The sequence below is a fragment of the Crassostrea angulata genome, chromosome 6 (genome assembly GCF_025612915.1).
Source record: "Crassostrea angulata isolate pt1a10 chromosome 6, ASM2561291v2, whole genome shotgun sequence".
NCBI classification, from domain to species: Eukaryota; Metazoa; Mollusca; class Bivalvia; order Ostreida; family Ostreidae; genus Magallana; species Magallana angulata.
This window is the reverse complement of record NC_069116.1, coordinates 30,872,029-30,887,947: the sequence shown is the minus strand read 5'-3', so window position 1 is coordinate 30,887,947 and position 15,919 is coordinate 30,872,029. Positions and strand designations below refer to the sequence as shown.

General features: G+C 33.9%; 1 protein-coding gene across 1 annotated transcript; it reads left to right on the top strand.

Annotated features, from left to right (window-relative positions):
- Positions 1 to 12: 12 nt before the first annotated feature.
- On the top strand, positions 13 to 15,122 carry LOC128189220 (E3 ubiquitin-protein ligase Bre1-like). Its single transcript, XM_052860747.1, has 19 exons — positions 13 to 89; positions 2,074 to 2,196; positions 2,321 to 2,488; positions 2,620 to 2,689; positions 2,811 to 3,164; positions 3,460 to 3,674; positions 4,090 to 4,311; positions 4,621 to 4,746; positions 4,893 to 5,066; positions 5,213 to 5,348; positions 5,463 to 5,584; positions 5,810 to 6,075; positions 7,380 to 7,464; positions 7,922 to 8,104; positions 10,996 to 11,124; positions 11,417 to 11,589; positions 11,998 to 12,175; positions 12,793 to 12,894; positions 14,513 to 15,122. The coding sequence occupies exons 2-19, from the start codon at positions 2,083 to 2,085 to the stop codon at positions 14,687 to 14,689; spliced, it is 2,994 nt and encodes a 997-aa protein (XP_052716707.1). The 5' UTR covers positions 13 to 89; positions 2,074 to 2,082; the 3' UTR covers positions 14,690 to 15,122.
- Positions 15,123 to 15,919: the final 797 nt, after the last annotated feature.

Sequence of the window (15,919 nt, the reverse complement as noted above, 5' to 3'; positions counted from 1 at the left end):
AAATATCCGAGGGGTACCGAAGACCAATTTTTTTCATCCGGGCAAGTTCAAGATGGAAGCGCAGTGATCAAAAGCGGGGAAAATTTCTTGTATGTTTGCATTTTATGTTTATATTGATGCATTATGAATATATTTTTAGTAAGGCAATTGCCTGTAACACATTCCAGATTAGAGCTGTTCTTGTTTATATAAATATGTTGAATAATCCTTTATCTATTGTAATCAATTTTAACACAAGACCTAAAACCATAAAATTTAGCGTCTATGTTGTCATATATATTTATGCATGATCTTACATATGGATATGCAACTTTCTATGGCCATGCACATGAGTAAGAAGTTCTCAACATAAGACATAAATGGAAAAATATTCTACACGTCTCTGAAAAAGTTTTAAACTCCAAGATAAGAATACAGTTTAACATTAGAGAGAATAATCTTTCCAAATTCAAGTTGATATGAAAGTGTTTTTGCATAGTGAAAATCCTAAAACATAAGCATTGAATCATCACCTCCACTCACATAGGCTTGTGTAGAAAAAAAAAAGTTTAAAAAGTGGGGACCTCGAAGGAAAAATAATAAGGGAGGATGCAACCTTGGATACCGCCTCGCTTCATCAGCTGATTTCTCTTTGAAAATGTAAACTAGAAACTTGCGCCGATTCATATTCCTTTATAACTGATTCTTCTTTAAGACCTCACCTCCAGTTTAACTCTATTTAACATCTCATTCAATAAATGTTCACTTTTTCTTGCATGGACATCCGAAATCTAAAACTCCTTAGCTCTTCCCAGAACAAATCGTATGGCAAGAGATTTCACGTGCTGTACTTTCGCTTTTGCAGAAGCCAAGGAGTTGTCGATTTTGAAAACACAAGTAATCAACAAGTTTATTAATCTTGGTGTAAAAAATAACTAAAACAGAGTTAATATATCAAAGAATGCGAATCAGCCCATATGTCTAGTTTAATGTTTTAAATGAGAAATTAGCTGATGAAGGAGGCGGTATCCAAGATGACGTCCACCCATGTAATTTTTTGAGGTACCCACATTTTCTTTTTCTTCACAAGCATCTGTGCCCCACTGATTAATATATCAACACGCTAATAGGGTTTTTAGAGTCAATAATGAATAATCAGTGTGGGGAAAAGTCTGAAATGGGTAGTAATCAAAAAAAGAATGGAAACTTTTTGATTGTAAGCAGAGCAGAAATCACATTATAATGGATCTTGCATTAAAAACAGACTCCTGTGGTGTTTTTAAGAAATTCTTTAGCCTGCAGATTATAGTTCGAATGCAATTAGAAATATAACAATCACAATAAGAAGTTCAATTTACATGAATATAAAAACTAATAAGATGTATTAATTTAAGCTGAAAGTAATATTTGCATTTGTAATCAAATTACAATAACTTAATTCTGGTTGTTATGTACTTTCTCATTGGCTAAAAAATTATTTTATATCGTATAAAGAATGTTGCATACGTCATAGTAAGACTAACGTCAAAAACGTATCAATATGCCTGACGTTGCATTTGAATTTTGTACACTTTTAAAGGTCAAATGACCTTTTTTATCTACAATGAAGAGTAAAAAATTAAATTATAAGCAATGAATTCAATATTTATTAGTTTTATACGATATAAAATGGTTTGAAACAGTTTACGCTTTTTTAGAAACCGCTTTTGCGGTTTATAAAATGTAAACTACCCCAAACTATTTTAAATCATATAAAACAAATAAATATTGAATTCATTCCTTAATTAATTAATTAAATCAAATTATTGTATAGACAATAATAAATAAATAGCCAGAATATGGAAAGTACAAGTTAGACTATAACTAATTTCTTCAAAGATGTTACTTTAAGATATTCAACTGTTTAGGATTTGGGTATCAACTTATTTAATAAATGAAATATTGTGCTGTAATTATTATCATGATTTTATAATTAAATACAATTTTTTAAAAAACCTGTCTTTCCAGAGTTGTGAAGTTTACTTTTCTAGAATAAAAGACAGTTGATGACACAGTGTCAAAATTCTTATATTACGAATCATTATTTTCTTGCAGAAATCCAGGATGTCATCTAAGCGTCCTGCTGAGGATCAGGGTGGGGGCTCCAGCTCTGGACCCCCAGCAAAGAAATTATTAACCAGATTTGAACCAGTGCGGATTGGCACCATTGGAAACCTTGTAAGTGTAACAAACATGTAAAAAGCATTGAAATGTTTGTCCTGGTTTATCTATTTCTGAATCGATATGTTGAGTTTTCTTTCTTGTACTATTTCATTAATTCGTTTTCTTAAAATGCTTGTAGGAAGAGCTTGATATGAAAGTTTTGAGATTTCAAAATAAAAAGCTTGCTGAAAGAGTAGAACAGCGAAAGAGGGCTGAGGACGAGCTGAAGCGACGTATTGACCAGCTGGAGAATCGACAGAGGACAGATGATGCTGTGCTCATGATTGTCAATCGTTACTGGAATCAGGTCAGTCTATTGTCTGTTTGCAAATTGATATTCAATCAATATGATTTTAATCTGTGAAACTGAAATGGTTTTTTAAAAATATAAAATGAATAAACAAGTAATGAATTGTTTTTTGTTTTTTCTTGTTTTAGCTTGATGATGATATAAGACTTCTTTTGCAAAGATTTGATGCAGAAACAGCAGATGAAATAGAGACTAAAAGTGAGTGGGTGATATGTTCTACTGCTTTATTCAACTGGTATAATCCAAATATTGTTCATTTGTAGTAAAGTATTCCAACAGTTTTACTGAACAATTCAGTTGATTTTTTGTTATTTTGTAGATGAAAGTGATGAAACAAAAGCATTTTTGACTCTGTTATCAACGTGGGATAAACAAGAACTTGAGCAGAAACTTGGGCAGAGAGTGGAATTCTCTAAGCGTGCCATTGGAAAGTTACTGCAGGCATTTGATAGACTGTTACAGAGAAACGAAAAGCTCAACAAAGGCATCCAGGAAAAGGTCAATCAAGAGGTGGAGGGGCTGAATCTCTCGGCAACCTCAATCAAAAAAGAACCCAGCGATGTTAAGATGGAGGTGGATGAGAAGAAGGAAGCCGAGGAAGAGGCGGGAGAAAAGTCAGTCAAGACCGAAGAGGATAAAGAGATCAAAACTGAGCCAGAGGATAAAACTGAGGGTATGGATAAATGTTTTACAAATTACCAAACACTTTGCATAAGCTTGAAAATTTAGTTTAACTGTTAAATAAAAACATATCAAAAAAGAGCTGGAGAAAAAATCTCCAGAGGGTATAAATAAATTCTTTATTACCAATTTTAAACACTTGAGACACTTTCCCAAGAATTGGAAACACAGTGATAAAAAGGACTGTATTTTGCATTAATATATGATATACCGTGTACTGGTACGTTTACCTATTTGGTATTTATTTAATATATAACGATTATCAATTTCAATGTTTTCTATATTAGAAACTGAGAAAACTGAAGTCAAGAAAGAAGAAGAAAGCTCAGAAACTGAGACCAAAGTCTCAGTGAAGGAAGAGGAGCCCTCTGAAGAAAAGCCAGAAATCCTGTCTCTCCAGGGGATCGTAAAGGAAGAACTGGCAGAGCTTCAGCGAGAGAATCGTCGCCTGCACAACACTGCCACCTATCTACACCAGAGACATCATGAGCACACACTTGAGGTTATTGTACATTGCAAAAAAAATATTATATCTGTCAGAGTATAAGATTTTTATCCAAATATTCGAACCATTTTTCCTACTCATAATGTGTTTTCTATCCGAGAGGCTTGATGAGAACTCACTCAGATAAGTGGACAAAAATCATTTACCATCACATATCAAGAGAGATTCTTTTTCCCACTTATTTTGTTGGGTTTTAATGTGAGCATTCCTATTTTATAGGGTTTTTGATAAAACATAGATCCTAATAGCATTTCAACAGTATTGTGTAAATATTCAGTTTGACGTCATCACAGTGTAATGTGAAAAACTTATCCACTGCATATTGGTGCAAACGTATCATAAAAAATGTATATTATAGCACTTTTAAATAGTACAAGTGGGTATAAGGCAATGCTGATGTTATTTTTTACAGGTCGCTGAGTTGCAGGATAAATTGACAGCTGCAGAAACGGAGATTGCGGAATTGAAGAACAAAATGGATGACCTCGAGTATTACCACGGCTGTGCCAGTCAACAGGTGGATAAGCTGGATAGACATCTAAATGATGCCCTGCAGAAACTGAAGAGCTTTGAGGACACTACTGTGGTGCATGACGGCTCTGGCAAAGGTGTTACAGGTGTAGCCAAAAGCAAGGTAAATTATCATATATTGGCATAAGTCACCTTTTTGGATATTGTTTGTAAGCCCTTTCCTAACACATTTGTTGATATTTTTATTTTAATTATTTCAAAGGTGCATGAAGATTCTAATTCGAAACTAGCTATATTTTCATTCGCCGAACAGATAATACTTAAAATGTTACAAAAAATATCAGAATCTGGTGTTTTCTCATCGGTTGGGTCTGATTGTTACTGTACATGTATCAAACTGTTGATTCTTTTGTCTGATAATATTGTATTTTATGTACAATAGTAATTTGATTTTGTAATTTGCTGTTTATAGTTTGATGAGATGATGTACGAGCTAGAAGAACAAAAAGAGCTGGCCACGAATCGACTGACAGAGCTAGAGAAACTCAGCAAAGATCATCAAGAGGCTTTAACTGAGATAGAAAAACTTAAAACCGATGTAAGTTACATGCATCATACATCATTGTATTGGGATAAAAGAACAATTTCTGCATAAACTAGAAAGTTACATCAAACTGAAAGTCTTACTGAAAAGGCTCTATCATTTTTTTGGTCAATATTGGGCTAGCCATATTGTGTTTGTAGCTTCAACACCTGCCAGAACATATAATCGTGGACAGCACAGAGTACAAATGCCTGCAGTCCCAGTTCTCTGTGCTGTACAATGACAGCATGCAGATCCGGACACAGCTGGATGACACCCGGAACTTACTCCAGACCAGCAAAAACACACATCTCAGGCATCTGGAGCAACTTGAAGTAATTGTTTTAATACATGTACTAATCTTCATATGGACTGCATTTTAATTGTGAATAAACTCTATGATGTTGCAGATGTGTAATGTTAAAAGAAATGCTAGATGCTTAAAAAGAAATATATTTAGAGAATGTTTTATGTTTGATAGTGTGATGAACTTGAGACTCAGAAAAAGCTGAGGTCAGAGTGCTTACAACTGGAAGACAATCTGGCTCAGGTCAGGAGAGAGTATGAAATGCTGAGGATCGAGTTTGAGCGAACACTGGCTCAGAATGAACAGACAGGTTAGTCTCCATAACCAGAATGACTGGTGTTCAAGAATACAATTCATTGAAATATATTTTGCTGATTATTTTATGATGACAAAGATAGTTGCATGTTACTTTTACTTCTATTAGCTCCAATAAACCATGAAATGAGAAGCCTGATCCAGAGTCTACAGAAACATAACCAGCAGTTGAAAGCGGAGGCTAGTCGCTCCAGAAGAAGAGCTCGGGAAATTCAGGCAGATATGAACAAGGTCTGTTAATGCAAATAGATTTACAAAAAAACTGACAGGGATCTTTTTGTGAAAGAAAAAAATCGCTTTTTTATGTGTCTTTGATGACTCTTTCCAAATGTTTGAGAGGGTAAAAAGTGTGAAGTAACATACCCTTAGGGCTATTTATGTCTACAAGCAATAACTTTTGCATAAAAAGATTGTGGATAAGTTGATGAGGAGACAACCTATTTCATTCTGAACTAGATGAAGGCAGAAGGATTCAAACCTGAGGAGAAGCCAGAACAGACCGAAAATCCTGCAGGGGGGAGTGATCAGGGTGAGAGTGGGGGATCAGGAGGGGGAGGGGAGCCAGGGACCTCCACCCCCACCCAGTCAGCCCCCTCACCGCCCCACCCAGGCATGAAGACTGAGGGGGACCTCGGGAAGGAGGAGGAGAAAGAGGAGTTTGATTACAGAGAAAAAGGCAAAACAGACATGGAGGTCATCAAGGAATTGAGAGCTCAGTTAAAGTAAGTTGAGATTTATCTGTGATATTGTGTATATCCATGGATGAAATGTATGAAAATGGTTGGATTACATGTATTGTATTCTATTTCTGTACATTGCATATTGAATCAATCTTGAATATTTCAATTGTAGAAGTCTTTTTACATTAAGTTTATATACAGCATAAATCTGCATATTATATAGTGTAAACATAAATCCACTAAGGCCTTGAAGAAGCACTCATACTGAAGATACAGAGTACATTCATTTGATACACCTTGGTTTCATTAATATTTATGGAATTAAAAAAAATTCACAAATTTGGGGATACTTAAATTTGTGGACATTGGTACAATGTATTGCCAATACAATTTGTAATTGCATGTCTTATTTCTATGAGTTCTTGAATTTGACAAAGAAGTTAATGAAAATTGGATCTTTCAGATGTATTGAAGAAACCATAGTATATGATATTCCAGTGTTTCATACATTTATGTCAGCACATACATGTATATGAAAGAAACTTTTAATTGATTTACAAATTCTAATCTGTGTTGGTTGATAAACATTTCTTTATTAGGTTTTATAAAAGGTATGGTGTGAACAGCTGAATGCATTTTGATTTTTTTAAATTCTACATTGTATAGATTTTAAGAAGGCTGCGCAGTCATCAGATCTACCTTAAAATTTTAATTTAATTTTATCTATGATTTTTCTAGCTGTAAACTATTCTCTGGTAAAGAAAATTCCATATAATTTTAGTTTTAACTTTTACTTTCCTTTATCTGGATTCAGAGCTTTTCTTCTCAAGGAGATCATTTTAGTCCAAAAATGGCCACACCATTCAGCCTTCTTAATTCTCAAAAGTGGAAGAAAAATGATTTTCTATTTATATTTTCTGATGTTCATTTGTTTTATGCTACAATGATTTGGACAGGGACTGAATCAATAATTGCATGTAAAAGTAAGAAGGTGAAGAAACCGAAGATGTACACAGGAATGTACTTTGAAAGTTACAAAATGAGAAAATACTCATTTTATGCCTTCAAAACTTTTGAAAACTTAGAAGTTGTTACATGTAAATGAAGAAAAAGGGAAAATCATCAAAACTTTAAACACAATATCAATATTTACTGACAATGTTATTTTCATCTTTTTCTGCAAATTAATTAAAGAACAGCTATGTATTTAAACTAAAAAATTTTTTTTATTTCTATGGGAAATTTTTTTTATTAGATTATTAGGGTTACTACTGTATAGATTTATTATATGTGGATATATCATAATATTCTAAAGCATACTGACAAGTTCTTTCCCAATAATTCAGACAGTCGCAGGCCAGTCAGAAGGAGCTGAAACTGTTACTGGATATGTACAAGAGTGCTCCAAAGGAACAGAGAGATAAAGTCCAGGTGTGTACATGTATTTTGTATCTGATAACTTCCAATGAAAAAAACCACATGAAAATAAGAGACCTTATTTTGAGTGTGTTACAACACATGGCAATTAGCGACTTTGGTAAAGGCTAAAATAATATCCTTGTTTTGAATTGCCTCCCACCTATTTGAAACATTTTTTATTAGCAAAAGTTAAAGCTCTTTTTATCAATATGGAGATTTCTATTTTTTACCAATTTTTGATTGATGAAACTTCAGGTTTGAAAAACAAACAAAAAAATTCCTCCCTACCTCCTTGGTCTAGAAACCTCCAGGCAGCAATTCTAAACCAAAGAATTTTTAAAGTTGGCCTTATAAGACTGCATTTTTTTAAATACCAGGTAGTCGTTTTCATGTTAGTTCATGTACATGTTTATTAGCACTGAAGGGTATTGTATTATAACTGTTTTATTTTTTCTTTGGGTGATTTCAGTTAATGGCTTGTGAAAAGAAATTTCGACAAGAAATTGATGAACTCAAAGCTCAGATCAAAAGAATGCAGGAGAATGAGAGAAAGGAGAAGAGGAAGCTTGCTGAGGAAGATGCCATCAAGAAGATCAACAAAATGGAAGAGAAAATATCTGAGCTGTCCAAAAACCTAGCTACACAAAAACAGGTACCGGGTATATTTATGGTGGTTATTATGCATATGAAGTCATGCTCAGCTCCGTTAAAAAGATAATATTGAAACTGGGAATAAAATTTAAGTTGATGTACTTTTAAGAAGATTTTGTACAAACTGTTAATTGAATTTGTCAAGGCAATTTTTAGCTCACCGAGACGAAGTCAAGGAGAGCTTATGCTATACCCTCGGCGTCGGCGTCGGCGGTGGCGTCGGCGTCCGGACCTGGTTAAAGTTTTTGTTGCAGGTCCTGTATCTAAGCTATTATTTGTCCTATCTTCACCAAACTTGCATGGGTGATGCATCTGGACCTACTTATGGACTTGAAAGACTTGGTTGCTGAATCTGGGTCCTAAATTTCAGATGCTGGAGGAGGTTAAGGTTGTTGGACCAGGTTAAAGTTTTTGTTGCAGGTGCCCTTTGATAGCAATATCTTAGTTACTGCTGGTCCGTACTTCACCAAACTTGCATGGATGGTGTGCCTTATGATACTGATGCACCAGACAGGCTTGAGTGCTGAATCTGAGCTATAGGTTTCGGATGCTGGAGGAGGTTAAGGTTTTTGGAGCAGGTTAAAGTTTTTGTTGCGGGTGCCCATTGATAGCAATATCTAAGTTACTACTGGTCCTAACTTCACCAAACTTGTATGGATGGTGCGTCTTATGATACTGATGCACCAGACAGGCTTGAGTGCTGAATCTGAGCTATAAGTTTCGGATGCTGGAAGAGGTTAAGGTTTTTAGAGCTGGTTAAAGTTTTTGTTGCAGGTGCCCTCTGATGATTATATCTTAGTTACTACTGGTCCTAACTTCACCAAACTTGTATGGATGGTGCGTCTTATGATACTGATGCACCTGACAAGCTTGAATGCTGAATCTGAGTAATAGGTTTCGGATGCTGGAGGAGGTTAAGGTTTCAAGAGCTGGTTAAATAAAGTTTTTGAAACAGGTGCCCTCTGATGATGATATCTTAGTTATTACTTGTCCTTACTTCACCAGACTTCCATGGATGGTGTGTCTTATGATACTGATGCACCTGACAGGCTTGAATGCTGAGTCTGGTTTCGGATGCTGGATAAAGTTAAGTTTTTAGGAACAGGTCACATGTTTAATAGATGATAGTACTATTTCAAACTTGCATAGTTGATTTAACTGTAATATGAATGAATCGCAGAGGTAGCTTCAGATGCAGAGCTTGATCTCCATTATCAAGGATGCTAAAAAATAAATCTTAGTTATTACAGGTCCTAACTTCACCAAACTTTAATGGATGGTGTGTCTTATGATACAGATGCACTTGACAGGCATGGATGCTGAATCTGAGCCATAGGTTGCGGATGCTGGAGGAAGTTAAGGTTTTAATTGCTAGTGCCCTCTGATGATGATATCTTAGTTATTACTGGTCCAAACTTCACCAAACTTGCATGGATGATGCGTCTTATGATACCAATGCACCTGATGGGCTTGAATGCTGAATCTGAGCCATAGGTTTCGGATGCTGGATGAGGTTTAGTTTTTTGGAACAGGTCACATGTTTTATAGATGATAGCTTGCATAGTTGATTTAACTTTATTATAAATTAAATGCAGAGGTTGCTTCAGATGCAGAGCCTGATCTCCATTATCAAGGATGCTAAAGAAATCTCCTACCTCACTCAAACCAGCTCGATAGATAGATGTGTTTGTTGATAAATGATATAAAATGATTCCTATGATATAGTATTGTATGATATGAAACAATATTGTTTGATATGATACAATATGATATCTTATGTTATATTATAAAAAGTTATACGATAAGATATGATATTGTATCAATTTTTTTTATATTTTATATGATATTGCATCATGATATTGTTATGTATAGTATTGTATATTATGATACAATATTGTAATATTATATTGTATTTTTAATTTATTATTTTATCACATGATACAATTACATAAGATATTGCAAAATATTATATTGTATCCTATGATACAATATTGTATATTCTATAATATTGTATCATACAATATTGTATAATATGATATTGGTTTCAGTAATATAGAATTATATCACATGAAATTGTATAATATGATATTGTAATGTTATATAATATTGTATCATACGATATTGTATGATATGATATTGGTTTATATGATATATTATCATATCACATGAAATTGTATTATATGATATTATAATATATATTATTGTGTCATATGATACAATATGTATAATATAATAATGTATTTTATAATATGATATTGTAATATAATACTATATTGTTTTATATTTTATGATATTGTATTATGTGATCAAATACAATAAGGTATAACACAATACAATGTCATATCATACGTTACAATATCATATCTCATTATTGTTTATTACGGTATTTTATTGTATTATATAATATATATTATAAATATGACATGATGCAATATTTCATTTTATATCATTGTATTGATTAACATATGAACATATGATTATCATAAAAAATTTTGTCAGATGATATACGATATTTTGTCAAAACAGAATCCATGAATATCCATTTTTGGCAAGATCATAAAGTATGATTTTCATATAAAATGATAAAGGTGGTCTTATAAAGGTGATGTCTCATAAGGGTGATGCTCCGTCTCGGTGAGCTTAGTAATCTATGATTACCTATGTTTCATATCAAAAATTGAGAGATGTGCTTAATAGCAATTTCATAGAAGGACACCTACCTGAACTTGTAATTGTGAATTAGTAGAGTGCCAATTCTGTAAAAGGAGAGTACCAGTATTCTATGGAGAATAGAGTCTGACATGAAGGAGTGTGCACATAATTCAAAATCATAGCATTACTCACAGAATTTAAGATCAATATATTTATAGCAATAGCAATGCTGTATTTCAGAGAGAAGAAGCCTTACTGAGTGAGATGGAAGTGACGGGTCAGGCTTTTGAGGACATGCAGGAACAGAACATGAGGCTTCTTCAGCAGCTGAAGGAGAAGGATGATGCTAATTTTAAACTCATGTCAGAGGTAATGAAGCAGCTGATATTTGATTTTACTCCTAAACTAATGGGACTCTGCCGGTATGAAGAAAATTGTGCAAACTTTTAGAGCTTTTATTACTTTATATGAAGCTTCTGAAGCTTGTTCCTTGAAGAATCAAATTAAAAACACATTTGGCTTTTGCACAAGGCTTAACCTGTCAAATTATAATTAATGTATGAAATTTAAGTAAGTAAAAGTAGCTGAATACGAGTTCTGCATAAGTTTTGACATCTCTCAGAAGCAATATCATAAGATACATGTTCTGTTGAATACACAGAGAATAAAAGCCAACCAGATCCAGAAGTTGCTGAGGGAGGAGAAGGAAGTTTTGGCGGACCAGGTGGCGACCCTGCAGTCTCAGGTGGAGGCCCAGAATCTGGTTGTACGCAAGCTGGAGGAGAAAGAGCAGATCCTGCAGAACACTGTCACCACCATGGAGAAGGAGCTAGGGTAAGAACTTTCAAGCCTGACACTCAGTCAGTAGAATGCACTTATGATCAAAGTACTTCGATGTAAATGTATTAAACATTTTGAAATAGGTCCTGGTCCTGTTCCTACGTTATCAATTGCACACCATAATTCATGACCACACTGATTATAGATGGGAGTTTTCGAAAAACTATGCATTTTTCATCATGATAAAGTCAACAAATCAACAACTCCCATCTATAATCAGTGTGGTCATGAAAAATGCATAGTGTAGAATGATAATCTTTTGCATGGTCATTTGATATCGATAAAATTCTTAAACTGTATGTGTGCTTCAAATGTTAATGTATGATGTTAATTGTTATTGAAATTATTTATCCAAGCCATCGTGTTGTTAGCTTTTTAAACATAAGTATGACTTTTCTGTAGGTTAACACAGCAAGCAATGGAGATGCACAAAAGGAAAGCGGTGGAGAGCTCGCAAACAGCGGCTGATCTAAAACTTCACCTTGACAAATACCAAGCCCAACTCAAAGAGGCTCAAGTCTCGGTAGCTGAAAAAACAGGCGCTCTGGAGCAGGAATCTTTCAAATATAAACGCATGCAGGTAAGCTTGTTACATATTAAGCAGTGCAATATTTGGTACTGATATACATGAACACATTTGAGCCCAACCTTAAGTATGATAGGCCTTGATATTCGGAAAAATTTGAAGTTATAATTGAGGATTGTGATAGTGATTGACATTCATTGATTTATTTAGGACATTTATGAGTGAATTTTTTTTTTTTTTAAAGCATTACATAAACTGCTTTACCCTAGCAATTGTCATGTAAATTGAAAATAGAATCTCATGAAAATTGGACTTTAGAATCATTTCATTTTGTGGCCAATTTTCATGGATTGTTAATTTTCGCATTTCGATGGCTCTTTTGGAATGTAATTTCATGAATAAGCTTGAATGAAAACTGAAAAAAAGATTCTAAATTCCATAGGGATGGATGTAAAGTTTTGAGTGAAGGTTATTGATGAAATCCATGAAAATTGAGCTGCCACACAATACATGTATATCAATTCTTCATTGGCGCATGTAGTTTTTCTTTATTACATGGACGTGCACTTATGATATTAAAGAATTATAGGTATTGAATGATGACACGTGTAATGAAAATGGTAAACAATATACCCTGGTAAAGAAAAACATATCTGTTCTTCTTTCATCAGGAGGAGATAGCTAAACTTCAGAGAAAGTTGGAGAGAAGCAAGAAGATAGAGATGGCGGGAGCTGCCGATGAAGTACTGATGGCAGAAATAGCTGAGTATAAGGTCAGTGGGGTCTTCTTGTTTGATGTTTATTTCTGTGTCATAGGTGTTGTATTTTTTTACTGTCTGAGTTATACGAGGGATGATGGTTTGAATTAGATTGATACCTGTTAGTACCGGTAAGTTGAGTTAAAGGTCTGAGGAGTTTCCTTGATAGATATTTGCTGTACCTGTACTTTATCTTTAATTTGCATTCTAGGAAAATAAATTTCTCAAGGTCTGTGAGAACCTTATCCCAGCAAATATTTGTGAGCCTGATCTAGTAATTTAATGTCTTACACATTTGTTTAGGAGTTCTTGCGTAGTCTTGAGTGTGAAAATAAGTAGCTTCAAACCAGTGTACCACTGATGAATTGCAGAATAAAGGAAATAACATGTTCGAGAGAAAAGTTAGATGAGAATGATTTTGTAGAACTCCTATGTTTAGGAAATATGAAGGCAAAAGGTTGTATCCTGAGATCATATAAAAACCAGCAAAATCAAGTATTATGTGGACTTGTTATTGCTTGTAGATACTTTTATTCCTTTTATCTACAGTACAACATTGTCCTAACACCCCAGTCTATGCATCTATGTTTATGACAAAGTAGAAATTTTGTTTATAAAACAAACCATCGTAAACTATTTCATTGTGTTGTACAAAGATGACAGTGTAGAATATGCATTTGCATTCTGCTTCCAGAGTAATAGACAAGTGACTGCTTTGGCATTACTTGTGATGATGGAAAAAAAAATTCTTGTGACAAATTTTTAAATTCCGTTTTCTTACCATTCTTTATCTTTCAAAACAATTAATAAATGCCATCATCCACTTCACAAAGGAGTTTTTTAAGGCCATCAACAACATATTTCTTTTAAACATTAATCAGTTTAGTTTTAGTGTGATGGAACATACCCTTTTGAAGGACTTGCAAGTGTAACATGCTGTTGAATGATTAATAGTGTGGTTAGCATTCTATTGTCTTCAAAATAGTTCATTTCACAGTTGCTTGTACATGTATGAATTCTTAATAGAAATGCAGATGGGAAGAAACAAGGTCCATGTAGTCTTATATACTTATATTGAATAAGAAGCTATTTCTCTGCATGTATTTGAATATAAAAGCGCTGGTACATATATATGTATTCATTATTATAGCAATTAGATTACTTCAACTGATTTTAGTGTTAAAAGAAATAAGGAATGAAGGGTTCTGTAAAAGAATTTCGTTATCCTTTTAATTTAATAGTTTAATGATTGTAGAGACTTATTCAAATGATAAGATTTTGAAGGAATATACAGTTTGAATAGCATAACGCTTCCATTGATGTGAGTTGCAGGTACCATTCATCTACCACTGACTTTATTACAAACCCATCATCTTACTAGAGCGAAACAAAAATGGTTTTTCATTTACCAGTAATAAATTGATGTATGCTGATCTAGAAAAATTTTCCAGTGGTAAGAGGGGGGAATAAGGCATATTTCCGGTAATTTTACTATGTAAATTTAAGAAATTTGTTTATCGTTGGGGGGGGGGGGGGGGGGGGGGGGGGCTTCCCTTGACCCGCCCTCTAGATCCATGCAAGATTAAAAGACAACAATTCTTCAACAATAAATCTTGTTTTATTTCCTTCACAGGAGCAGTTAACCTGTCCGTCGTGCAAAGTGAACAAGAAGGATGCAGTACTGACAAAGTGTTTCCATGTGTTCTGTCTGGAGTGTCTAAAGACCCGCTATGAGACCAGACAAAGGAAGTGTCCCAAGTGTAACGGCGGATTCGGCGCCAACGACTATCACCGACTATACATCTCCTAGCAGGGCATTCTAGCGAGTGGACGAGTTGTGTTTTATATGTCAAGAGTGTGGTATCGGAGAAGAGAAGTTCGCCTCACATCATTAATATTCAATATTTAAATCTGTTCATTTTTGCCAGAAAAACTTTAACTTCTTCTCGTCTGACGGAAACATTTTAAAAGGTGTTCCTGTGGGCACATGATCATTCATTTATACGATCAACATTTTTATTCCATTATCATATTTGTGTTTGTTTGGACTTGTGGAAAAAGAGATGCTTCATTTTGTAAGGATGGGAGATTTGATCCGGATTGGGATCTGATCTAGGATTCTATACGAAAGTTTTAGATGTGTATGTTGTGTGTGAATTACGAAATTTGTTTGGAAGGCATATTTTGATGCCCTTGTATTATAAATGTAGATACATGTATATGAATAAATTAATTTTATACATTTTGTTTGTTGTAGTGATTTTATAACCAAAAAAACAATGTAGAGATCAATATTGTTATGATTGTATTCGTCAAAATATGAAGTAAGTTTACTCACGTCATTTCGATTTTGTGAGATAAACGAAATGTAGTATTGTTTATAAAAATAGAATTTATATTCAATATTTTTAATGTACAAAAAAATTAAAATACTTTAATAAAAAACAAGAAATGTTTTTGAAACATATACAGTTGAACTTTGGTATCTCGAACACTGATATCTGGAATACAGTTGATTTGTCTACGTGATTTGTAAGTCCCAACCACTTATTTCTTCACTATTTTAACCTCGATTTTTCAAATACTCGGATATCTCGAAGTTTTTAAACAGTCCCATCTTGTTCTGTATACTGTTGACTGTGTACCTTTCCAAAGGGTCAACTTTTTCACGGAGTAGTGAGTGGACACGCATTCATTTTATCTATGACCCCACAACTTGAAAATAACTCCCTATTGGGTACCAGTGTCAAGGAAAGGGTTATCAGAATAATAAATGTGCATTATTCTGCTGACTGCAAATTCTAGAATAGTTTTACCATTGATCACTTCTTCACATGATACTGGGCCTTAGGGTAATATAGGACACCTCCATATTGTGACGTACTTCCTTTCAAAAAAATAAAAACAAATATAATTTTATATTTTTTTATCTTTCCCCAAGTTGTAATCTAACAGCGTAACGAGATGGTTTAGATCGTTGACTACGAATATGTAAGTCATGAGTTCGAATCCCGCTGGGGCTTTTATATCTTTTACATTT